This window comes from Phodopus roborovskii, unplaced genomic scaffold (genome assembly GCF_943737965.1).
Source record: "Phodopus roborovskii unplaced genomic scaffold, PHOROB, whole genome shotgun sequence".
Classification (NCBI taxonomy): domain Eukaryota; kingdom Metazoa; phylum Chordata; class Mammalia; order Rodentia; family Cricetidae; genus Phodopus; species Phodopus roborovskii.
The window spans coordinates 151,091-177,668 of NW_026126627.1; the positions used below are offsets into that span (position 1 = coordinate 151,091).

The 26,578-nt window shown below is 38.4% G+C and overlaps 1 protein-coding gene across 8 annotated transcripts in view; it reads right to left on the reverse strand.

Moving 5' to 3' along the window:
• The window catches only part of Pdxdc1 (pyridoxal dependent decarboxylase domain containing 1), a 63,564-nt gene that overhangs the window by 29,779 nt on the left and 7,207 nt on the right, over positions 1 to 26,578 (reverse strand). For 4 of the 8 annotated variants that reach the window (XR_007835911.1, XM_051206724.1, XM_051206722.1 and 1 more), the window contains exons 2-11: positions 20,946 to 21,019; positions 20,391 to 20,456; positions 18,129 to 18,209; positions 15,794 to 15,940; positions 14,325 to 14,514; positions 11,886 to 11,954; positions 9,127 to 9,205; positions 2,316 to 2,400; positions 1,411 to 1,459; positions 1,162 to 1,263 (exon numbers count right to left, since the gene is read on the reverse strand). Coding sequence is in view for 7 of the 8 variants with exons in the window: in XM_051206724.1 (XP_051062681.1) it covers positions 1,162 to 1,263; positions 1,411 to 1,459; positions 2,316 to 2,400; positions 9,127 to 9,205; positions 11,886 to 11,954; positions 14,325 to 14,514; positions 15,794 to 15,940; positions 18,129 to 18,209; positions 20,391 to 20,456; positions 20,946 to 21,019 (942 nt within the window). In the remaining variant the exon portion in view is untranslated. Of the gene's footprint in view, positions 1 to 1,161; positions 1,264 to 1,410; positions 1,460 to 2,315; positions 2,401 to 9,126; positions 9,206 to 11,885; positions 11,955 to 14,324; positions 14,515 to 15,793; positions 15,941 to 16,768; positions 16,891 to 18,128; positions 18,210 to 20,133; positions 20,183 to 20,390; positions 20,457 to 20,945; positions 21,020 to 26,578 lie in introns of those variants that run through there. The other 4 variants (XM_051206725.1, XM_051206723.1, XM_051206728.1 and 1 more) reach the window with 3 other exon arrangements.

Here is a 26,578-nt window from a genome sequence, read left to right on the forward strand (position 1 = left end):
TCAGAGTCCCAGATATGCTCAAGGATTCACACATGAAGAGAGGCAGAGCTACTCCAGGTGAAAATCCAGAGGAGGTATATTCTAGAGCCACTTAGGAGGCAGACTCTTGACAGGTTACTATAAGCATCTTTGAAATTGTTGGCCATTTCAACTAAGCAAGATATCAACTGTTAAAGCGGTAATTATTAAACATTTACTTTGCATATACCTATACTAGAAAATATAGGCCAGGGGTCTTAAATGGTAATTCTACTTTTGGGAATCTAACCTTTGGAAACACCCTAAAAGCTCACAAATGACCATTTTTAAGTAAATTGTGATTAAGCAACAGAAAGTAAATCATAGTCATAAAATGCCACACACAAAAAATAATCTTTCATATATACAAGGAAATACAGGGCATAGCTGAAAATATTTAAAGTATAGCTTCCTGGGCTAATGAGATGGCTCTCATATGAGTTTAATCACTAGATCCCTAGGAAAGGTGGAGGGAGAGACTCACAAAGTCATCCTCTAACCTCCATATAGTATGAGGACTTCCCTACCACCACCTTCAAATTTTTTTAAAAGTATGGATTTGAATTTTTTTTTTTTTTTGAACACAGAGCCTATGTATTCCAGGTTGGCTTTGAACTCCTGATCCTCTTGTCAACTCCCAAGTGTTAGGATAACAGCAGGTACATTCTACCACACCTGTTTTATATGGTGCCGAGGATGGAATCCAGGGCTTTAAGCATGCTAAGCAAGCAGTCTACCAAAGGAGCTCCAGCTCCAGCAATGTTTTTTTGTTTGTTTGTTTTGTTTTGTTTTTTGAGACAGGGTCTCACTATGTAACCTAAACTTTCCTAGAACTTGCTATAGCCCAAGATAGCCTTAAACTTGAGATTTTATTGCCTTAGTCTTCTGAGTACTAGGATTGCAGGTATATGCTACTATGCCCACTTTAAAAAAAAAATGGCAATGGAGGGTATGAGCAAGGTATAATATATAGATTTTTGATCTATATGATTATGGCATTTTGTGCCATAATGAAACCCATTGTATATTTGCCAAAAAAAGTTATTTTAAAAAGGTAACAGAAGTAGAATTAGAAAAAACTCCTTTATTTCCCTATCCCATATGGCAATTATCAATACCATTCATTCCCTAGTGATAGCTCACCAAGGCAGGATCATCATGTTTGTAGAGTGTCACTGCAGGAACAGCTGGCAAACCTAGCCACGGGCCAGGAGTCAGTGTCATGCTGTCACATTTGGTTGCAGCCTACCAAAAAGAGAGCTTTGTTCATTAGGTGACCAGAGGACACAAAACATAGTCCCTCCTGTAGCCTTGAAAACTATGTAAAGCCGGCATGGACTGAACAGACTAAGCTCCTTATCACCGCCAATATTCAATAAACCAACAACATACCAGCACAGACGAGGAGACATAACCTAGAGCCAATGTTGCCAGATTCACACTGGAAGAAAAAGCACCAGTCTAAGAACAAATTAGTTAATGTTACTTATTCCCTAAGTAGGTACTCTACAAGACAGAAAGAACCAACTGTGCTGTCATAAGATATGTGAGCATCTTCACCCATGTCTTTTGTTTTATTAGCATTTATTAAAGTGAAAGATGGGAACAACAGAAATTCTAAAAAAAAGTTTCAAAATGCAGTTTAATAAAACAGAACAAAACAAAACAACATGCTTTAGGGGCTGCCCCTGTTTATTTAGGACAATGTATCTTTCATGGCCACTCTTCCTCAGTCACTGTTCTTTTTGTATAAGATAAAAGAACTTGTATCTTGGATGATGAGGTCACATGGGCATCTGGCTGCCCAGCGCCTGCTCCTCCTCTCCCTAAAGACACTTCCAGGGGCCTTCTGTCAAACCACCCTATTACCTTTACTAAACTATGAGCTCAGGTGGAGTCATTTACCCACTTCAGAGGTGTCCAAAACACCTCAACTACCAGAGGAACTCACAGAATGTGAGGCTGGAATGGGAGCTAAGATTTCTGTAGTTACTTTTTACCATGACAGGAAATGGCTCTCCATGAGCCAAAACATAGGAAATCAAGCCAAGTGACCATGATTAGGGAGAAGTGAAGAGGAATATATGGAACTCTGGTTGACATTGTGCTTAAAGCCAGTCCTAATACTGGTCATTTCAGTTGTACAAAGTAATAAAATCTCCTTTCACTTTAGCCAGTTTTGATAATTTTGTCATCTGTTATCCAAGCTTTTAATAATAATCACTTTCAGTGTTGGTCTGAGTGTCAACTTTCCATGAGGACCAACATGGAACTGACCAACCTCATAGTGTACTTACCCTTCCACATGAAGCCAGATGTTATACTGCTCACAGAGCTCCTTCAAACGTCCAATCTTGTCCGTATGTCCAACAGCTGCAGTCCCTATAATAAAATAAACAGGAGCATTAAAAAGCAACCCAGTGCCTTCTGATTCTTTACAGTGAGGGAGTTTTCCTACACTTATACAGCATCTCCACAGAAAGGAAGCAGCAGTGAATTCCTACCTTGAAATCTTCCTTGTGGAATGACTTAAAACCAACACTTGAAAGTTGGTTTGTGTAAGTTTTAAAGAATGTGACTCCTTCTTTATAAGTATTAATTTCATAATGAAATTGTACTGGCTTTTTAAATCACTAGACCCGTTTGTTGATTCATGGAAACTGCCAAGTCTGTCATCAAGATTGTGGGACTGTCAATTTCTGCCTGCATTCTATCAGCACTTTCTTTATGAACTTCAAAGCTTTGTCCACAAGCATTTTTAACTATTTCCTCTTTCAGATTATGTCTCATCAAGGTGAACAATTCTATACTCACTACTCTAGGTACAGTACGTTTGTTGACATTGTTCAAGATATCCTTTCTTATTTTTTATCTCTACATCCTGAGTTATTTTGATTTAGGTGTCTCCTTTATAAAAACAATATGTAATAGAGTTTGGGTTTTTGCCACACAGGTTCTTCATTATTATAAAACATGTATTTTGAAGAACACTTAAACATGTATCAAAGACTTGGAGCTCACTCCTCAGTGATTTGTACTGTAGACTTTGCTGCTGAGCATACCCCTTTTTCAGACAGAACTTAAGTAAACCACACAGTCATGTATTCCCACAAATGCCCTGAGTTTCATTTAATAAAATCCCAACTAGTAAGAAATTCTATATCCTCACCATGGCCTTAACAAATCCATCTTTTAAAAAGTAAAATAAAATAAAAAATAAAGGTAATGTTGGCTTGCAGGGTAGCTGAGTTAGGAGTGTTTGCCTAGCAAATAGAGAACACTAAGTCAGATCCCCAGCACCACATAAAGCAGGTATAGTGGCACATGCTTGTAATCCTACCACTAAGACCAAAAGTTCAAGGTCATCCTTGGCTACCTGAGTCAAAGGCTAACATGAAATACAAAACAAGGGGAGTGGGAAACTGGGGAGATAGGTAAAGTGCCTATCCACAACCATGAATACCTAAGTTCAAAACCCAGAATTCATGTGAAAAGCCATGCATGGTAAACATTCATTGGCCCTGAAGTAAGAACCAGATGTCTAATAAAGTTTCACATTAGTCACGTATTTGTAGTCCTAGTGGAAGGCAGAGATAGGCAGATCTAGTATTACCTGGCAAGCTTCAAGCAGCAAGAGACCCTTTCTAAACAAAGACTGTGCCCAAGGCATACTCAACCCTCACCACCCCTCCAACACACAGCTTATTACTATGTAGCCCTGGCTAGAACTCAGTAACTCACTGGAGTACTGGGATTAAGGGTTTGTACACTGTGCTTAATATATCCCACACTTTAAAAAAATATCTTTTCATTTTTTTAAATTTGGTTCTGTTTTTTTGAGACAGGGTGTCTCTATGTAGCTATGTACATCAGGCAGTGCTATGTACTTGCTATGTACACCAGGCCTCCAGTACCAGAATTACAGCCATGTATACCACGCATTTAGGTTACTAAATTAAAAACGCTTGGCTGCAATACTTCTATCCAGATGAAAGTACAGAGCTGAGTTTAGTGACTGGGTCACTATCAGAGTACTTTCATATTTTTTGGTAGTGTCTGTTTTGGGGGCATGTATTCAGGGAAGAAAATGACTACAAGAAAAAATGGGAGGCCAATCAGTCACATGCTAATGCAATCTCTATTCTATAAAGAGACTGAATATGAATCAATTTGTGCTTTTTAAATATATATATACATATATATATTAGGGTGAGTCAGGCAGGAAGCAACAATTTTTCAGTGGCAATAAGGTGGATATTTAAGTGTTTTCTTTTTGTAGACAAACAGCCTGATTAAAATATAATTCATCTGAAATAAATCCATTCACTTAAATGTATATAATTCAATACATGTATACAGTGTGTAACTAGTGTCACAATCAATACTGTTTCTCTTACCTTAAAAGCTCCCCCATCTGTCCTGTAGCCACTCTCCTCCCTAACTCATGACCCCACTTGCTCCTGCCACTCAAGTCTTATCTTTCCTAAGGTGTCAAATCAATGCACCACACTGTATACAACTCTTTGTTCATCAGTATGCCTTTGAAATTTCTCTACAATGAACTGTGCATCAACATTTCTTTCTACTTATTGATTAGTGTTTTAATATAGACACGTGCTCCAATCTGTTTATCCATTCACCATGTGAAGGGCACTCTGTTCATTAATGACATAATTTGAACAAACACATGCATAGAATTTTTTGTGTGTGGAGATAATTTCATTTCTCCTTGATAAACCATGATAGTAGAAATGAATGGACTACAAGGATTTGCATTTGGCTCACTGAGAAACAGCTCAGGGTATTTATAGAACAGCTGTAACATTTTGTATTTGGTGTTATGTAAGAGTTCCTTCTGAGATTGAAACATTCCATCTTTCAGGGAAGCTCCTTAAACAGAAAGATAAAACTCAAAAAATAGCTTCACAAAGTCCCTGAAACTGACTAGATTCACTAGGTCCCTCCCTGCCAGAGTAAGTAGTAAAAGCTGAGAGTCCCTCTCAGAAGAGCAGAGCCAAGCTGCAAAGTAGACTCAGACAAGCTAAACAGCCTAAACAGCAAAGATGACTTTGAGATCAGACCAGTTGCCTGGAAGAGGTTTAGCTCAACTGAGGCACCTGGGAAGAACACTCCTGTGATGTTCACATTACATTAAAGTTTAGACTTACTATGCTTGAGAGACCAAAAATCAAAACATGCCTCTAACATGTAAGTCCCTAATTTGTACAGGCTGTACCTTAACAGCCCATGTCCTTTTTCCCCAGACATTGAAGACTATTCTTGAGTTTGCTGATGTTGTAACATCTGCTGTTCTTGCAAAATAATAGATCGATCATAAGGCTAACTTATTTTTCGGATTTTGTATGCTTACTCTGCTCAAAAAGAGAACAACTGCAAGACATACATGTTAAAATAAGACTCTGTCTATACTTAGGCAGAATACCTGTAATCTTGTGGGGTTTGTCGTTATAAACCCTGGGCTGATATGCCTAGCTGCTGCATCTGGAGAGAGCTCTTGGTTGAAGTGCTATGAGCATCCAGCCCCAGCATTTTTGTTTTGGGGTTTTGTTTTGTTTGTTGTTGTTGTTTGCTTTTGTTTTGTTTTGTTTTGTTTTAAAACAGGGTTTCTCTGTGTAGCTTTGCTGTCTTGGAACTTGATCTTTAGACAAGGCTAGCCTCAAACTCAACAGAGATTCAACTGCCTCCGCCTCGTGTGTGCATCACCACCATTCCCTAGGACCAGTATTTAATAAAGCCTCTTCTTATTAAAATGTATTCATGATCAATTCGATCTCTGAGTGACCCAGACCCAACAACTCCAACCTATTGAGCTGCCTGCAGATTGTGCAATGTGTTCCAGGTTTCCAACCTTGTGAGCTGTTCCCATGCTGGGATGGGCTTTGGTGATGAAGCTGTCTTTGAGTCATTTCTGCTCCTGTAACTAACCCTAATAAAACATCAAGTTGGCCTTTGATGGCATTTGCACTTTAGTCTGTAGTGGGATCCCTATCTTGGGTGAGTAGACATGTATGCTATGTCTCACCAGGAAAACTTTTGTCACACACCACCATACCAGGAATGTATGTGGCTGTATGATCCCTATCAGTATTAGGCACTTTTTGCCCCAGCAATGAGACCAAAAAAAAAATTCAGTGGAGCCAGGGTCTTAAGCATAGCAAACAAACATTCCACCACTATATTACATCTTGAGATCTCACTGTGGTTTTACTTTATTGTTTTACTTTATATTTTTGAGACTGCCTAGCCTGAAACTCACTATAAACCTTAAGACACCCTGAACTTCAAACTTCTTGTCTATACCTCCAGAATGCGGGAATTACAGACATGTGCCACCCACATTTGGTTCACTTAGACTTAAGGATCAAACCCAGAGCTTTGAACATCTGAACTACGATATCCCAGACCTTATTGTGGTTTCTCCATTTAGCCCAGACTAACCTTGACTCAGGCATTAAATCCCTCTGAAGTGCTGAGATTATAAACTATGATTTAAGTGTGTATCCATATATGCAGCTGAATTATACTGTTCTAATACTACTGATATTAAACATCTTTTCAAGTGTTTATATGTCCTTTGGTAAAATATCCATCCAAATGTTGCTCATTTTAAAGCTGTCTGTCACCTTACTACAATGGGACCCTAGACCTTAGTAGGTCCCTAGACCTTAGCACAACTGACTCCATGATGGATGTGCCATTTATGCTCAGCACATAGACAGTACCACCTGCCAAAATGAAAACAAAGACCCAATCCATCAAAGTCCATACAGTTCTGGGAAAATCTCTAAATGTACTAAACTTGCCTTTTAGCTTCTGTAGTTCTGCTTCTGGCTAACTATTCTTGTTAACTGAAATATGTCAACCCAGAACATGGTTTTTATGCTTAAAGGCTCCCCCTGAGAAAGGCTCAACTACACTGGGATCCTGAACACCCAGTATAGTCTATGGCTAGTTAATAAAAACTTTCTATTGGCTTAAACTCATGTCCAAGCAGTCTTTTCTGGTGAATGCCCCACAACACTTATTACTGAATTACGAACATTAAATATTTTAGATGCAAGTCACTTGCCAGAAAGAAGTGTTTTAAAATATTTCTCCCAGCCTATTGCTTGCTTTTCATTTCTTTCTTTTGTTTTCTTGTTTTGTTTTTTGTTTGTGTTTGGTTTTGGTTTTGGTTTTGGTTTTCAAGACAGAGTTGCTCTGTGCAACAGCCTTGGCTGTCCTAGATCTCGCTGTGTAGACCAGGCTGGCCTGGAACTTAGAGATCCATCTACCTCTGCCTCCTGAGTGCAATGCTGGGCTTAAACACTGCTTTTCATTTCTTAATAGGGTCTTTTGTTTTTCTATGTTTGAGACAGAGTCTATTATGTAGCTGTCCTGGAACTTGCTATATAAACCAAACCAGCCTTAAACACACAGAGATCCAACTGCCTCTGTACCTCTAACACTGGAATTAAAAGCGTGAGCAGCCATACCAGCTCAAAAGTTCTTCTCAAACAGCAAAAGCTTCTTGTTGCTGGGGACTGAATCCAGGGCCTTGTACTTGCTAAGGACGAGCTATACTGAGTTATATCCCAAATCAAGTTTTTCATTATTTTTTTGTTTATTTTGAGGCAAGACTTTGCTATGTAGCCTTGGCTGTCCTGGAACTTGCTATATAGAGATCGTGACAGGGCTTGTTTAGGGAGAAATGACTCAGAGACAGAGCCTACACTTACATTTGGGCCTTCTTAAACTTCTTTCAGGAATATGCTATACTTTTCAGTGCACAGACATTACACATATTTTTGTTAAATTTACTCATAAGGTTTTTCTTAAATTTTTTTATTAGTCTGTGCATAGACATTTGAGATGTGTGTGGGGGACACACATATGCCATGGCACCCTTGTGGAAGCCAGAGGATAACTTTGTGGAGTTGGTGCTCTTTCCACCTTTCTATGAGTTTAGGGAATTGAACTCTGGTTGTCAAGTACACTGGCTGGTTTTGGGTGTCAACTAGACACAAGTTAGAGTCATCAGAGGAAGGAGCCTCAGCTGAGGAAATGCCTTAATGAGATCCAGCTATAAGGCATTTTCTCAATTAATGATCAATGTGGGAGGGCCCAGCCCATGGTGGGTGGTACAATCCCTGGGATGCTGGTCCTGGGTTATGTAAGAAGGTGAGCTGAGCAAACCAGGGAAAGCAAGCCAGTAAGCAGCTTCTGCATCAGCTCATATGTCCAGGATCCTGCCCTGTTTAAGTTCCTGTCCTGACTTCCTTCAATGATGAACAGCAACGGTGAGTGTGAGTCTAATAAACCCTATTCTCCCTAACTTGCTTTTTGGTCACAGAAACCATAACTAAGACATCAGGTATACATCATCAGGCAGGAAGCACCTTTCCTAAGCCATAATGGTGCCCCATTTTTATGCTTTTTGATGCTATTATAAAAGACATTTTAAATTCAATTTATTTATTACATATATTTGTGTGTATGTGTGGGTACAAATGTCACAGAGTGCAAAGAAGTCAGAGGACAACTTGCAGGATTCTGCTCTCTCTTTTCACAATGAGATGGTAGCAATCACCTTTATCCACTGAGCCATCTTGCTTGCGCCTTAAATTTAATTTCTAATTGTTTATTGCTAAATAGAAATCTAGAAACCTTATTAGGTTCACAAATCAGTTCCAGGAGCTTTTCTTTAGTTTCCTTTAGAGTGCCACTCCTGGGACTGGAGAGATGGTTCAGAGATGACAAGCACCTCTTTTAGAGGTCCTGAGTTCAGTTCCCAGCTTACACATGGTGGCGACTCACACCACCGTGCAATGAGATCTGGTGCCATCTTCTGGCCTGCAGGGATACATGCCAGGAGAACAATATATACATAATAAATAAATCTTAAACAAAAAAAAAAAAAAAAGAGTACCACTCTTTGATGGGGCCTGGTGTCTTAACTTCTTTACCATTAGTCCTTACAAGGCCAAGACGGGATTCCTATGAATTCCAGGCCAGCCTGGGCTACAGAACTGAGACTCTACCTTGACAAAACACCACAAACAAGACCCTGTCTCTTAGGCCAAGTACTCACTAGGTTATGATACCTACCAGCACTTGCAACAAGCAGCAAGGGCAGTCTTCCTTTTTCTATGTCATCTTTGATCAGTTTCTCAAGAAAGGCAATGTCCTAGGACCAACAAACAAACCACAGAAATGTGAGCCAATCAGATAGAAGGCATACACTGAAAAATGACACTTTGTGTGCACACATCACATGCGCATGTGTATGGACACTAGAGCGCAGATGTGCTTGGAGGCCAAAGATCCACCTCAATTCTCTCTCAAGAGCCATTTAGCTCATTTTTTGAGACAGGGGCTCTCACTGACCTAGGGCTTGCTGATGAGACTAGACTGGCTGAACAGCAAGGCCCATGGATTAACCTGACTCCACCTCCCCAGCAATAGGATTGATTATAAGCATGAACCACTATGCTTCTTGTTGTTTTGAGACCGTGTCTTACCACATAACTCTAGCTGGCCTGAAACTTGTAGACCAGGCTGGCTTTGAACTCATGAAGATCCACCTGTTCCGCTGTTCGAGAGCTGGGATTAGACATGTGCCACCACACCCGGTTGAAGTCCCTAATTTTAAAACCCACAAGTGAATTTATTTTTTATGTGAGTTCTAGGCATTGCATTTAGGTCCTCATGTTTTCTCAGGAAGTACTTTACCAATTAAACCATTCCCCTACCCAGCAGGCAGGCTCATGTAGCCTAGGCTGGCCTTTAAGTCTTCATTCATGTGTGCACCATGTTTGCTTTTATGTGGTACTGTGGCTCAAATCCAGGACACTATGCATGATGCTAGGAAGCACTCTAATCTAACTTAATGCCAAGTAAAATATTATGAACTCTAAAAGCACAGATGTCTCTAATAACTCAACTAGGACTTTTTTATGTTAGGATAACTATTTACTCTGGAATTTCAGAATTAAAACATTAAAATCTATAAATCTATTCATTCTTACGTGTGTGTGTGTGTGTGTGTGTGTGTGTGTGTGTGTGTGTGTGTATACACATACGTAAGATTGAATATATATAGTATTTTAAAGCCACTGTATGCTACCTGGACACAATACATATTAGAAGCACTTAAACCCAGGTGCCTAGAGACTTGGGGGGGGGGGCGGCTAGGCCCTGCCCCAAATGACTTGGCAGATTTTGATGATCCCTTCTGGAAGGCCTCACCCTCTCTACATAGTGGATGGGGGATGGGATAAGGGGGTCGGTAGGGGGCATGTGAGGGAGAGAGAACTGGGATCGATATGGAAAATAAGAAAAAAAAAAAAAAAAAAGAAAGAACAAAAAAAGAAGCACTCATAAAACATTAGGGGTTTTTTGTTTTGTTTTTGTGATTTAGAGAATTTAGAGTTCTGAATTCTTTTTTTTTTTTTTTTTTTTTAATTTTTATTTGAGGCAGGGTTTCACTGCATAGCCCTGCTGGCCTGGAACTTGCTTTATGGGAATTTACCTGACTTTGATTTGCCAGCACTCAGATTAAAGGAATAGTGCTACTACACCTAGCCTGAATCCTTCTGTTTAAAAGATTATTCCTATAATATGAGTAAATGTTATTTGAATGACATTTACAACCTTTCCAAGAAGAGACTTTTACCCTTCATTGGTGTCATTGAGTGATTTTATTTTTCTATTATTAATATTAAAGATTCCACAGTATTCCTCCTATAGAAATTTCATAGTATTCAAATTTTTATTCTTAACAATTTTGCTTTCCATAATCATAGACAATAAAATCAGTTTTCCTTATAGACTAATTATAAAAATTGAAATTAAAGGTAAAACTATACATAAGTAAGATGAACACTTTCTCATTACCATAGAAACAGACAAGAAAACTATTTTGAAAATGGAAATGCAGAATCTTAACAGTTAATTCCTTTCTTCTGTCTTCAGTATCAAGATGTTTATCTATTGCATGTGTAAAAAAAATTATCACAATTCAACCCTAAGATTACATTGAAGGACTTCATTTCAAAATCTGTCTATTCACATTGTAGGAACACCACACTTCTGAAACCAGTCTGGGCTTCCCAGGAAGACCTCAACAAATCAAAAATAAAAGAAGGTAGTAGTGATGACTGGCTAAAACTCTGAGCTTGAAAAAATTTCTCACACTTAATTAGTGTGAACGATGATGAAAGGGCTGGAAGAGCACATCCTCAGAATACAAAGGGCCCAAGCACCAAACAACCCCTCTCCCATCACCCCAAAAGAAGCAGATGATGAAGCAATACACAATTTCTTTACAGCTACATAGGCTGGACCTTCATTCCAATACAAAAGTACACACAGCACCAAAATGGGAAGACTGAAGTGACAGGGATGTCCTTCTGTATATGTTTCTCCTACTGGTTGATGAATGAAACACTGATTGGCCAGTAGCCAGGCAGGAAGTATAGGCGTGCTACCAGACAGGAGAATGCTGGGGAGAGGAGGCAGAGGGAGGCTGCAAGGAGACACCATGTAGCCAAGGAAGAAGTAACAAACAGGTAAGATCATGTAGAAATACTTAGATTAATAGAAATGAGTTAATTAAGAGAGAGTTAGCTAATAAGAAACCTGAGCCATCAGCCAAACAGTTTATAATTAATATGTCTCTGTGTGCTTATCTGGGGCTGATCAGCTGTGGGACCAGGCTGGAAAGAAACTCTACCTACAAAATGAAGCAATAAATAGTTATGTTAATAACTATCTGTAGGCCAGCAAACAGAACCTCAGATAAAAGGAAGAAATGGTTTCAAAATGCAATTCTATATTACCTCAGAAACCCCAAACCAAGAACTCACCATCTGATGCTGGGATCCAAACATAGTGTTACAGGGCACACGACACAAGCAGGGCAGGGGTAAGCCCAGCTGCAAGAAGAAACACACCGTTTACTTATGACTGTGAGAGACTGAGCAACAAAGGCAAGCTACTCTTTAGAAACAGAAACCTCAGTGAGGCATAACAGAATATGTCTGTTATTACTGAGGCTGGAAATCACATGGGTAAAGTAAGCCTGGGCTACCTTTAAGATTTAAAAAAAAAAAAAAAAAAAAAAAAAAAGCTTGGCATTGGAGTCTGAGACCAGTCTAATGTACAGAGCAAATTCCAGGACAGAGAAGCATTGTCTCAAAAAAACAAAAAAGATTAAAAACAAACAAACAACAACAACAAAAAAAACTCCCCTCAAGAATTCAAGTTTACAAACACATCAATGTTAAAAAGACATTTGGAAAGTTAGTTTTACTCCCAAAAGGTGACTTACAAATGCTTAGTAAGAAGACACAATCTACACCTTTTTAAATGAGTCATGTAACTACTTTTGATTTATTCTAGAATATGCCAAGTCTTTTTCAAACAAAGAAGCTACTAAGTACCCTGTATTCTGAGGTGAGGAGCGTGATTGGGATTCTTTCTCCAATCATTCAGAGAACAGGGTCATATTTATGGGTTATGCTACCCTTAAAAGAAATAAAAACAGATTAGCAGAAGTATTTTGCTTAAAAGAAGCAAAGTCAATGCCATGGATTGAGAAGGTTGTCAAATAATTTTATATTCTTAATGTTTAGTTTCCTAACACGGGGTTTGTAGTTTTAGGAACTGTAAACAGGTGGAGCATAAAATTTACAATACAGTGAGCAGTGCATTCACACATTTCCTCTAGAAAGGACTTTTTATAGTACCTTTTCCTTTGGCAGTGCCAGGGACTGAACCCAGGCTTATGCATGCTAGCCAGACAAGTGTTCTGCTATTGAGCTACCACTCATCCCTTCCTTAAAGTATTGAAAAAACAAAGATTCACTTCAAAAGTGAATCCTGAAATCCTAGCACCCAGGAGGCTGGTGAAAGAGGATGGCCAGTTCAGAGCCACCCTAAGCTACAGAATGAGTTTGATACCTGCCTGGGATACACTCAAGACAAGACCTCATCTGAAAAAAAATAAGTTGGGTATGGTGGCTCACATCTGGGCAATCCTCCTGCTTCTACTTTCCAAGCTCTAGAATTACAGGTGTAGTGACAACAAGCCCCGTGAAACTGTCTTTAAAAGGGCTAAGGAATAGGCATGGGTGAGTACAAGAAGAGAGCTTAACATCCATGGAAACACTTGGGTTTCAATTCTTCAATTCACAGTACCACCAAAATAACAAAACCAAACATTTTAAGTGAAAATGAATCTTGTAAGCTACCAATCTATCACTGTTAAGAGTTTCATATATAACCTTCTGATCATTTTGTAGCTATAAATACATGATTTGGATAAATTTGGTTTTCTAGGCATAAAAACTTGAAATACCATTAAAACATGATATACTCCTTTTATAAAAGCAATTAAATCCAATAGAACTATGTACATCCCTTTTGATAGAGTATAGGACAAAATAAAGTATTGGTTGTCTTTGGGTACTCAAAACCACTGAAATGTATCTATTACACATTATTTCTAAATTCAGTAACATTTGAGGGGGGTTCTCTGTGGAGCTCTGGCTGTACTAGAACTTACTCTGTACACCAGGCTGGCCTCAAACTTGAAGAGATTTGCCTACCTCTGCCTCCTGAGTGCTGGGATTAAAGGTGTGCACCACCACTGCCCAGCTAAAACATTTGAGATATAACAACACCATGCAGTCTAGGCTGGTGAAATTTCTTCTCTCTCTCTCTCTCTTTCTCTCTCTCTCTCTAATTTACTTATTGGTGGGGGCATAAGCCACAGTTGTCAGAGGAAAACTTAACACAATTTTCTGAGGATTCAAACTGTAGTCCTTACCCTTGCGTAGCAAGCGTAAGGACTCTAAGCCATCTCCCCAGTTCCATGCATACTGTTTCATTTGTGTGTGTGTGTGTGTGTGTGTGTATGCACACGTGCACCTGCACATTTGTATCTGCATTACATTTATGCAGGTTTCAATAGAGGACATCACATGCCCTGGAATTGCTGTTATAGGTGATTGTGAACATCTCAATCCGGCTGTCAGGAACCGAATACCAAGCAGGAGTAGTCATCCACTTGTAATTCTAGTCCTGGAAGGCAGAGACAGGGACTCTGCAGAACAAGCTCTGGATTTGACTAAGAGACCCTGACTCAATGAATGAGAATAAAGAATATTTAGGATGACTTCTGACATCAACCCTGGTCCTCCATGAACACATATGTACCTACTGTCACAGACATAAAACTATGCACACATATGCATACAAGTGAGAAAACCCACCACACCACCACCACCTGCTTTTTATATTACCTGATTACAAAGGTATTGGCCCAGGCCAGGTCTAGCAGCAGCACTAAGATATATGACAGGCTTTTTGTTATATAACACGTCAAATCCATCCACTACAAAGTCTTCATAGCGAGAATGAATGGCAAGCCTACAGATCTTAGCAAGTCCTTCCCTCTCTTCTTCATGGAAATAAGCACATCCATTTTCATACCTATTAAGAGATCTCATATGTTAATGTACTCTTAATTTTTAAAAAGATTTTGTTTTTATTTTATGTGTGCCTACATGTATGTATGTGCACAACATGTGTACAGTGCCCAAAGAGGCCAGAAGAGTCATCAGATCACCAGAACTAGAGTCACAAGTGGTTGTGAACAGCTGGGAATCAAACCTAGGTTTTCTAGAAGAGTAGCCAATGCTCTTCACTGATTAGCCACCTCTTTCCAGCTGCATATCAATATTTCCTATTTCTAGTTAATTCTGGTTTTTTTTTTCACTAGTATAAAAATCATGAAAGCAATTCTTTTCTCATAAATGCTAATCCTATACAAGGCAGAGGGGACACATTGAGGAACCCTTTCATTTTCAATGTCTGCTTACTCACTGTAGGTGCAGGTTATAAGGAGAGGAGCAAAGAGGCCGAATCCACACCTAACTCCAGAAACAAAATGAACAAAAACATTGGAGACAAAGACTAAAGTCCCCAGAAATAAAAGAGCCTGAAGACAATGGCTCTCACTTGTTCCATGTGAAGGCTAGTGATACAGGCTGACATGGTAGTTAGGAGTTTCAGCACTAAGACATCTGAAATAAAAAAGCATTAACATGCCCATTTAGTCCTCAAATGAAATAGCTATTTATGCTCTCCCCACTTAATACAAGACAAAACCTAGAAATGGAGAGGTTAAGCAACCCAGCCAAAGAAGAGCCATATGCATACGGAGCACCACAAACATTACTCACAATCCACATCTGATTCTGATCCACTTTTAACAGGAATTAAAAATTTGTAAGGATGGCTGGAGAGGTGGCTGTTCAATTAAGAGTACTGGTGGCCCTTCCAGAGAATCTGGGTTTAGTTCCTAGCACCCACATGGCAGCTCATAACTACCCGTAACTCTAGTTTCAGGGGATTTGATGTCCTCTTTTGGCCTGTTTGGGCACTGTACACATAAAATACATATCTATACATGAAGTCAAAATACTCAGACATGTTTAAGGGGGAAAAAAAAGGAGAGCTGAGTGTTGTGCTGTACACCTTTAATCCCAGCACTTAGGAGGAAGAAATAGGCAGATCTCCTTGAGTTTGAGGCCACCTTGGTTTACATAGCAAGCTCCAGGACTGCCAGGCTACATAGAGACCTTGCCACAAATAAACAAGTAAACCTAAAATTAAATAAACAAACACATCCCTCATAATGTCTTCACCAGTAAATAAATTAATCCTTAAAAAAACAACTGGAACAAAACTCTGCTCACAACATCTTTACCTGAAAATCCGGCGTAGCCATAAAGTAGTGTCTGAAAGTATCCTGGTTGTAAGTTTTCTCAACTTCTCTTTGTCCAGAGTTGAAATATAAGCACCCAGACTATGACCCAACAAAGCCATATGACCTTGTTCTCCAATATTCTGGATTCTGTCAATCAAAATCATTAGCGTATTAAGAACTAATTATCACCAAAGCATAGAAAAGGAAATAAAGTTTAAACAGTGTTTCACAGAATGGCAGACTTTCAATTCATTTCATGTCCTGCAGAGAAATTCAGAAAAAAATGTGTATGAGGTGCTGAAATTTTTTGGGAGGAAAAAAATACTTTTAAAATTGAGTCCTGAAAAATAAATATAATGCAAACTGTTCTTAAATTCTCTTAAATAAATGTAAATAAATATCAGTCTGAAGAGCTACGGAGGAGGGCTGAAGAAATGGCTCAGAAGTGTAAGAGCACTAGGTATTCTTACAGAGGACCCAGGTTCTGTTTCCAGCACTCAGATGGTAGATCACAACCATCTGTAATTCCTGTCCCAAAGGATCCAACAAACTCTTCTAGTTTCCAAAGGCATCAGGCATACCAGTGGTGCATAGACATACATGCAGGCAAAACATCCACAGGCATAATGGTAATGATGATGAACTGCAGGGTAAGGGCAATGTAGCTCAGTTATAGGATGCTAGTCTACATAGACACCCACACAAATATGGCATAGATTCACACAGACAAACAGACATATATATATATATATATATATATATATATATATATATATTCTTTTTTTTTTTTTAAGTCTTTTAAAGAGTTTCTCTTAAACATTTTTTTTAAAAAGGTTCTGAGGCTTGACTTGAGACCCTGCCCATGCAAGGCAAGTGTACTACCACTGAGCTATACCCCCAGAATTAAATAAGTCTTAAACCACACAAAAGACATAATCTAGTTTTTAAGAAAAAAATTATGCTGAAATACCTCACCTTATATTTCTCACTCACTTATCAAAGATCCTTAAGTGTGCTAACAACCATTGCAGCAAATGTGTGGGGAAAGTATTCTCACACACTGCTGGTGAGCCTCTGAACTGGCTCATCTCCTGGGAGCATTGGGCTCTATGAAATCCAAAATACACACATGCATTATCTGGCCCAGCATACTACTTCTATGAGTTATTCCCCAAACACACTGCCACTGCAAGAAATTACATATGCTTAAAGTTATGGCTACAGCAATGTTCGTATCAGTAAAATGGGAACATGAGTCAAAATTCTACTCATGTATTCAAAGTAAAACAAAGTTGCTCTTAAAGAGAAAGTTCCTTGTAACATACAATGAACTCCAAGTACTAACTGGGAGGGGAAAAAAATCAGGACACATAGATAATATTTAAGTTATGGATGGAGTGTGTATGGATGTTTTGCTTGTATATAAAAACATATAAAATATGTATGGAATAATAATAAACTGGTCATCATCTATGGCCACAAAAGAGAACCAGGTCGGGAGGCCTGTGTGTGCATGTTAGTACTGGGAATTGAACTCAGGGCACATATATGCTACCACAGCCTAGAAAATCATTTTTGTATACCCTTTCTTATCTTTTCTCAATTTTATTGAGCTTTTTTTGGGGTCTTGCTATATAGCCCACAATGGCTTCAAACTTGTGACCCCTTGTTTATTATGCCTAGTTTATCTTCTGCCTATTGAACAAAGAAACTATATTACTGATACCAAAAAAAAGACAAAAATGAAGATATACATATAAATATACTACACAGATGACTAAATTAAGCAAAAGGTGATTCACAGACAATGAAGGCTAATTAGTTTAACTGTAGTAATTCTTAGCAAGCTAAAGAAAAAACAGAAAAAGCACATGGCATTTCAGTCCTAATACCATAAAAATGTCAGGATCTACTTTTAGAATTTAAAGATATCGTTTGTTCATTTGTTTTCCAGACAAGGTTTCTTTGTATAACAGTCCTGGCTATCCTTGAACTCACAGAGATCCAGCCTACCTTCTAAGTGCTTGGATTAAAAGCATGCAGCATCACTGCCCAGCTTCAATATAACTTTTAATGAAATTATTATTCAACGAAATTTCTTCCTTGAGCCACTTATGAGAGCAGAATCACAAAGACTTTTTTTTTTTTCTTTTTGAGACAGGGTTTCTCTGTATAGCCATGGCTGTTTTGTAACTCACTCTGTAGACCAGGCTAGCCTAGAACTCAGAGATCAACCTGCCTCTGCTTCCCAAATGCATGGGATTAAAGGCATGTGCTATCACTGCCTAGCCAAGAACAAACTTTCGAAGATAAACTGCTAACACTCCTCTATTACCGGGTGCTCTGAGGCTCCTCATCTTCATCTCCGTGCATCAGATTTTGAACTAACTGGAGGATGCTCACCATATCTTGTCCACTGTGGAACAAAAAAAAGGGTTAGGTGGTTGGAAAGAACTCATATGCCCCTTCCCTCCATCTCCCAACCATTTCTCTCATTTAAACTAGCTTAAAATTGCTTTTTGTTTTTGTTCTTTTTAAACATTTGGTAGCTAGCTACAAGACAAAGAATGTTTAGAAACAGTTTATACATTTTCAAAACATTCAAATTATGTAACTTTACTTATTCTTTGACCCAAATGTAAGTTTGATTTTTTTTTTTAAATATTTTCAGTGCTGCTCTAACTGTATTTCTATAATGGATCATTTCATTCCTGAAAAGCAGAGATTATTTAATAAGTATAAGAGCCAATCTTTGTAAGATGCTAGAAGGCCATAAAACCATTAAACATTCTCTATTGACAAGACTCAGGAGTCTTGTCCACTTGAACAACAACCTTAAACATGCAATCATTTATTTCCAACTCTTATCCAAGTTAGAAGATTTGAGATCTGCTTAGAGTGTAAGTAGATACTAAACAGAGTATAAATAGACTGACTTCTATCCAAGGTATGCTATTAAGTCCTTATTGTATGAAATGATAACAGGAGAATATGTCAATGACTAAAACAGTATGAAACTTCAAGACAATTTATGGTACATAAAATATAAAATTACTCTATTAATAACATTATTTTAAAAAGAAGCATTGCAGGGAGTGGTAGAGAGCTTGCCTGGCTTTGAACTCTAGGTTCAATCCCTAAGACCACAAAAATAGTACTAAAACCACCATCAAAATAGTGCTCCAAAGCCATGTTCCCCAAGGTGCCTTCTAAAATGAAATGCTCTGATCCTTTAACACTGTAGAGAGAAGGGAAGGGTAAGAAGCTGAAGTTCACTTGGCTGCTATCTTGTGACCTTAAGTGAGAGAGCCACAGGGGTTGGGTATAAGCATTAAAGAATGGAGAGGAGATAATCAGACTGTACCTGTAAAGCATTTATAAGCTTCAAATACTAGTCATTAGCATTATTAAATATAGATAATCCTAATCACTGTTAACAATGTTTTTAATTGTGCTGCCAGTCTAAGAATTCCAGGTGTTCTTGGGAGCTCTAGTGAAACTTTCGTGTAATTAGGAGAACAAGTCCTTGTCCCTTCACACCTGGGATAGGAGCAGACAGGATCTACTTCCTATTCTAAGAGGTGAGAGCTCTACAGACTTCAAACCAGCAGGATTCATGCTATAACCAGAACAATTGAAAACATTAGTATCTGGGAGTGTCAGGCATGATGTATGGTGTGGTATTTCCTCAATGCTTTCTTTTGTAACTGTGTACAACTTATATTCGGGTCAAAGAGCAATACAAGGGAGTTGTACTGTAGACATAAGTGCAGTTTCCTGTTATAAAAGAAAACTTTTTTATACCAAAGAAGTTGGGCTGGGACTTTAATTGCAGATCAACTGCTAGCATTCTGTGAAAACGACAGCCAGCTACTTCTTTTTCACTAGTAGTTCAAACCACAAGGACTTGATAAATTTGCACCGGTTGCAAACAAATTAATCATTCCAGCAACGATTAAAGATGACATTTTCCTTTCATTTACTATATTATGGGTTTTTCATTTTGTTTTGTTTTTGAGATAAAGTCTCTTTATATAGTCCTGGCTATCCTGGAACTCCCTGTGTAGACAAGGCTGGCCTTGAACTCAGATCTGCCTGCCTCTGTCTTCTGGGTGCTGGGATTAAAGGCATACACCACTACACCTAATTCATTTTCTATATCATAAAAATTATAAACTGTACCAAATTAAAATATCTCTCACATTAAAACAGTCTACAATAGAAATTACAGGTTTCAAGAATGAACTAGTTTGCTATCCCAGTTATAGTTATGAATTCATGAATGGCTTTTGATCATAAGTTATAGTTATGAAAGAGGGGTCAGGTATGGTGGGACATGCCTGAAATCTAGTACTCAGAAGTCTGAGGCCAGAAGACTGCCACCAGCTGAAGGCAAGCCAACGAACAAAAACAGTTCTGAAAGAGAATGAAGCTGGTAAGCTCACTATTATCGCCAACCAGCCAGTTTTCTAATGTTCTACTAAGTAACTACTTAAATTATCTTGGTACTCATTCAAAGTAAACTTGTGAGAAAATAACAGTAAAATTTTGGATTAAAAAAATATATATCCTAACCAAAGGTACTATTGCCACCTACCTGCCCTGGAGTGGCCCTGGAATATCTTCTGATACTGGCTTCTTTCCATTTTCCTCCTCTATTCTTCTGGTTTAAAAGAAAAAAAAAAAAAAAAAAAAAAAAAAACAAAGGTTGACTGCATGGTTTAACCAATGAAGTTTCTAACATATGAACATGCAAACATGTGACTTTACCTAGAACATATAGTAATTGACAGAAGATTTCAAACACATTTGTTTCATCTTCCTAGACCCCCAGATATACTTGAAAGTTTCAAAAACTAAAAACAACCACTGTAACCAACTGCTTGGTTAGTTAATAGCTTATATGTCTGAATCTATACTAAGAAGGATTTTAACATTCAAATCAAGGCATCCCATAAACAAAACTCTGAAGTGGCAGAATTGAAAAATCCTTTCGTTGCAAAGCACCTTCTATACAATACCTGTAGCTTTAAAGTCAGCAAAATCTGACATCCTAAAGATGGAAATATCTGTAACAGGAAGAAACCAGAACCACCAGATTGAAAACTGGCTAGACACACTCAGCAAGGCAGCCTCTATCCTACATGCTCACCTCTGACTGTTCTCTAGCATCCGCATTGCCTCCTTCAAGTTTTTTCCCATTTCAGCTAATGTAAGGTCTGATATCTAGAAAACAAACCAAAAAGGGCAAAATTTTAACATTCCTCTATTACTTTTTGTTTATTCTATAAGCAATCTTTTTCTATACCCTAGACTTTCCTGGAACTCATGGTAATTCTCTTGCCTCAGCCCCTCTAGTGCTAGGATTACAGGCATGAGCTACCACATCTGACTTAGTCTATTATCTCTATTACATAATTCATTCAGAAAAACCAAATGCAAGTCTAAAATGCATAGATATATTGTGACAAGCAAAAGTATATAGCATACTCAGTAATAGTCTCCCAGCCGTAACTTCTTAGTGGAACCCATTTTCATCTTATATACCCCTCTGTAGTTCACAATTGCCCACTTTACAGCAAATATTGCCCCAGTCAACAAGCAGGCTTCATTCCTCTAGTAGTCACACCTCACTCCATTTGGTGAATGTCTGTGTGTGTGTATAATTTAAATAGTCCTAAGTTAATAGACCCTGAAGTCATTCCAATTTTCTATCAAAAAAAAAAAAAACAACAACAACAAAAAACAAATACAGAAGTATGCTTCTCACTTTCAATCATTGCAGTGGGCTAAAAATCTTACCTTTTTCCTCTCTATAAGATCCTGGGGTCTGTGAATATTGTATTATATGGCAGTTTAAAGATCTTGAGAGAGTTAGACAACTTTTACTATCTTCTCTATGATAAAGGCAAAAAGAAACACATGTATGCACATACATACATACATAGATTATACAAAAAGTGAGCAGAAAAGACTTTGAAGATGCTGGCTTTAAAAACGAATGACATGACCCTATAAACCACAATGATGAGCAACTTGGTGCTAACCCTAAGGGTGCAACAGTGGCAATCACAGCATGATGGTAACCAACAGCAACCATGCCTGCTACTACAAAAATCCAGCTAACCAACCATCAGGGGCTAGTGAGATCATGAATCTTAGAGGAGAACCTACTACTGCCACCTAGAATGCAAAAACTGCATTCTAAATACCTTACAGCTCACAGATAACCCCTTAGCTCTTATCCCTCAGCAAAGAAACTTCTCTTTGCGATAGAAGAAGACACTAGAGAAAAACAGAGAGCAAATGATCTGGGGTACCCATGCCCAACTGATCCATCTATAAACAACTCCTACACATAAGGTTCAGAGAACATGGAGGAAGGGGGTGTCAGAGGATCAGGAAAGCTGTTGTGAGATTTACACACACACACACACACACACACACACACACACACACACACAAATAATAAAAACCCCAGACATCTCTCTTTCTTCTTAATCTCCATAGTAATGTTTAGGGGAAAAAAGTCAAAGTGGAAAGTGAAAACCAATACCCACACTGTCCTCTGATATCACATGCACACACCTGTACTCACATATATGAATGCATGAACACGTATCTATTTCACACACATTGACACAGACATATACATAAAACCAAACATCAATCTTCCAAGAACAACTCTGGGAAGATCTATATAAAATTGTTGCTTCTAGTGCCTTCTAGTGCCCATTAGGTAGATAAAAGAATGTTAAGTTTCATCATAAAACTATCATTTAAAAAAAAGTATATCATGAAAATATCTGATTCTAGCTTAACATTTTCGGGGTGAAGAAATTAAGTCTTGGAGATGTGATTTGCTGAAGACATGTGGGTTCCTTGTTCCCTTTTTGTGACCTCTTATTACACAAGCTGGCTTCTAAGAAGGTTTACAAAGTAACCCTGTGCCCATATCTACTTAGATTTATTTTTCCTCCCTCTTTTCTTTTTTGAGACAGAATTGCATTATGTAGCTGTAGCTGGACTGAATTCACTATGGACACCAGGCTAGCCTCAAACTCAGAGATCTGTTTGCTTCTACCTCTGAGTGCTGGGATTAAGCCATGCTTGGTTATATGTTTCTGATGTTTAAATACAACAAAAATATTTTCAAACAGATGTTTTAAATAAAATCTGAAACTTAAATATAACTATGAAATGGGTTATATTTAAAAGGGTCTCAGTGATTTTATTATTATTAATCAAGAGAATTTATCTTTATTCCTAAGTCTCCCAATTTTGTTCCTTTATCACCCTCATCTCTTGTAGCTCAATGGAAAGATAACCAGTTTATTTCATCACTCACATATTCACCTGACAGCTTTGAATGCCTTTGTATTTTTAAGTTACAAATCAGGACTGTGTGCATGTGTGGGTGGGTCCCCACAGAGGCCAGAGAAAGGTGGCATAAATGTCTTCCTCTTTTGTCAGATCCCCTGGAGAGCTAGAGTCATAGACAGCTGTGAGTTACCTGATAGGATTCTGGAAAACAAAGTCTGGTATTGAGACCAATAAGTACTCTTAAACAATGAATCATCTCTTCTCTCCATTTCCACAATTCAAAATTTCTACGAAACTTTTATAGATACAACCACTTTCACAACCCCTCTATTTTTCCTTTTTTTTTTTTTTTTTTTGTGAGACGGGGATCCACTCTGTATATCCCAGGCTAGCCTAACATCTTCTATGTAAGCCAGGCTGGGCTTGAACTTGCTATGACTGATCCTTCTCTTCTGCTTCTCCAATGCTGGGATTTGAGGCATATGTGCTACCACACTAGGTTTCACCACTTTTTTCTAAACCCAAAGTCTGACCTCACTGACAAAAATAACAAAAGATATAGAACTTATGGGGATAATGGAATAGAACTTTTGAAACTGGGGCCATTCTGACATTCAGCTGCCACTCTTCTCAATTCCCCACATCCTTCACTGGGAACCAGTTTACAGCTGCTCTTTCCAGCACAGATAAGAACTTCCTAGCCACATCATGAGCTGCCTACAGGCAGGGAGGGATAAGACCCGCTAATTCCTATTTCCCTTATTTGAACAAGGATGTAATGTCAGACACCTTTCAGTACTGGACATCAGCCTCCTTTCTCTCTATAAAGTGCAGCACAATATTTTTTTTCTATAGCATTGAAACAAATCTTTTTAGTTAACAACAAACAAAAAGTCATAATCAGTGAGATGGCTCAACAGGTAAAGGAACTTGGCGCCAAGTCTGACAGCCTGAGTTCAAGCTCATAAATCCACATGGTGGAAAAGAATATTAACACTAAGTTGTTTTCTGACTACACATGTGTACGATGGCTCAGTCTTCCTCTCTTTTGCCTGTTTTTGTTTATTTACTTTTTTATTTGAAATGGTCCTATGAAGCCCAGACTGGCCTTGAATTACGTAGCTGATGAGGATCATGAACTTTTGTGTGTATGCACATTGGTGTCTATGTGCGAGAGTGTAGAAGAGGCTACAAGTCAATATAAAGTGCCTTCCACTTTTATCTTTTGAGTAAGGATCTCCCAGATGAACCTAGAGCTTCATGAACCTACATGAATAAAGAATTGAATTGAAATCAAGTGTAGTAATAATCCCTTGGAAGGTAGAAGGATCAAATGTTCAAATCCAACCTCATCTACATCTGGAGTTTCAAGTCAGCCTGGTCTAATTGAAACCTCCAACCCAAAACACAACAAAAAAAGAATGCAATTGATTAAATGTTGTGGATGCCTGTAATCCCAACACTCAAAAGGCTGAGGCAGAATTCAACTGCTATGAATTTGAGGCCATGGGTTTGATCCCCAGTATTGCAGAAACTGAGTGAAGTGGTACACAGCTTGGTCTCAGTACTTGGCAGGTAAAGGCTAAAAAATTTAAGGCCATCCTTGGCTACACAATAAGTTTGTGGCCAGCCTGAAATAAACCAGGTCCTATCTAAAAAAACAAAAATAAACAACCCAGAAATTGTACAAAGATACCTATATAAAAGGGGACTATTTTATATTAAGGAGAAAACAGTATTTTCTACAGCCTATTCTTAAGAAACGGTTATATTTTCATTTTTGCTTTAACAGTAAGCATAGGCGCTACCACAGAATAAGTAGGATGATCCTTAATAATTACTGAATTGCTTTTAATCATCAGGCATTATGCTAATTAACCACCTTACACATATTACCTCCCATATAACTAAAGTTTACGTTTAATGATCATTTGCCCTGTCTGTCCTAGATCTTACTATGCAGACCAAACTAGCCTCAAACTCAGAGATCCTCCTGACTCTGCCTCCAGAGGCTAGAATTAAAAGGTGTGTGCCACACCTGGCTCATGATCATCATCTTCATTCTACAATATTACAACTAGTTAGGATCAAACAAAATAGAACCAGTGAGATGGTTCAGTGGCTAAAGGCTTTTGCCACCAAGCCTGTGGCAAGTGACCCAAATAAGGGCACTTTAAGAGTATTAATTAGTGCCAGGAGTTGGTGGCACATGCTTTTAATCCCAGCTCTCCGGAGGTAGAAACAGGTGGATCTCTGTGAGTTCGAGGCCAGCCTGGTCTACAGAGTGAGTTCCAGGACAGGCTCCAAAACAACACAGAGAATCCCTGTCTTGAAAAACCAAAAAAAAAAAAAAAAGAAAAAAGAAAAAAGAAAAAGAAAAAAAGAAAAAGAAAGAAAGAAAGAAAATATTAATAATTAAACCAGGACAAACGGTGTAGATTGGGATGGTCCTAGGCAAACCAGGATGTAGTCACCCTACCTGTAACTAAATGTTTACTTCAGATCTTAAACCTTATTCCTTCTAGCAAAGTCAGGGAAATTTATGTGGTGGTGGTGCTGGTTTATGAGCAATAAGGGAAATAAAGCATACACTACAAAGCAGTGTGTCATTAGGTTCTCACAAAAGATTTACTTTCCTGCTTTCCTCTTTCTTTGTTTAAATTCTAGACATGGGCCTTGTGAGATGGTTCAGTAGATAAGTGTTTGCCATGAGATGATATAAGCACAGGGACTTACCACCCCCAGAACCCATGTAAAGGTGGAAGGAGAGAATCAACTTCACAAAGTTGTTCTCTGGCGTCCATATGCATACTGTGGCAATGAGTGTTCACCTATGCATATTGCACAAATATTTTAAAGATAAATATACCTGAGTAAATTAACCTGATTAAATGTCTGAGTTCTACATGCAACACAAAAATAGAAGGGGCCTAGGGAGTGAGGGGTAGGGAGCACAGGGAAGGACAAGTGGGTAAGGGGAAAAAGAACAAAGTATAATGATAAATATATATGAAAATGTCACAATGAAGTCTAGTACTGTTTATAATTGATTTTAAAATGTTTATTTATTTATTGGGCTGGAGAGATGGCTCAGCCATTAAAGGCTAGGTTCACAACCAAAAAGTTATTTATATGAATCCGTTTGTCTGTATGTGTATCTCAGGAGTGCAGGAGCCTATGGAAATCAGAAGGTGTTGGAACCCCTAGAAATGGAGTTAAAGGCAGCTGTGAACTGCCATGTGGGTGCTGGGAATGGAACCCAGGTTCTCTGCAGAACAGCAAGTGCTCTTAACTGCTGAACCAGTTAAGAGCTTATTTCTAAAATAAAAACCAGGACCTATGATGTTGTACACCTACGATCTAGGGACTTAGAGGGCTAATGCAGGAGCATCAGGAGAAATTCAAGGCCAGTCTCTCCCGGGCTTTGTGAAACTTTGTCTCAAACAATAAAACGGGATTATA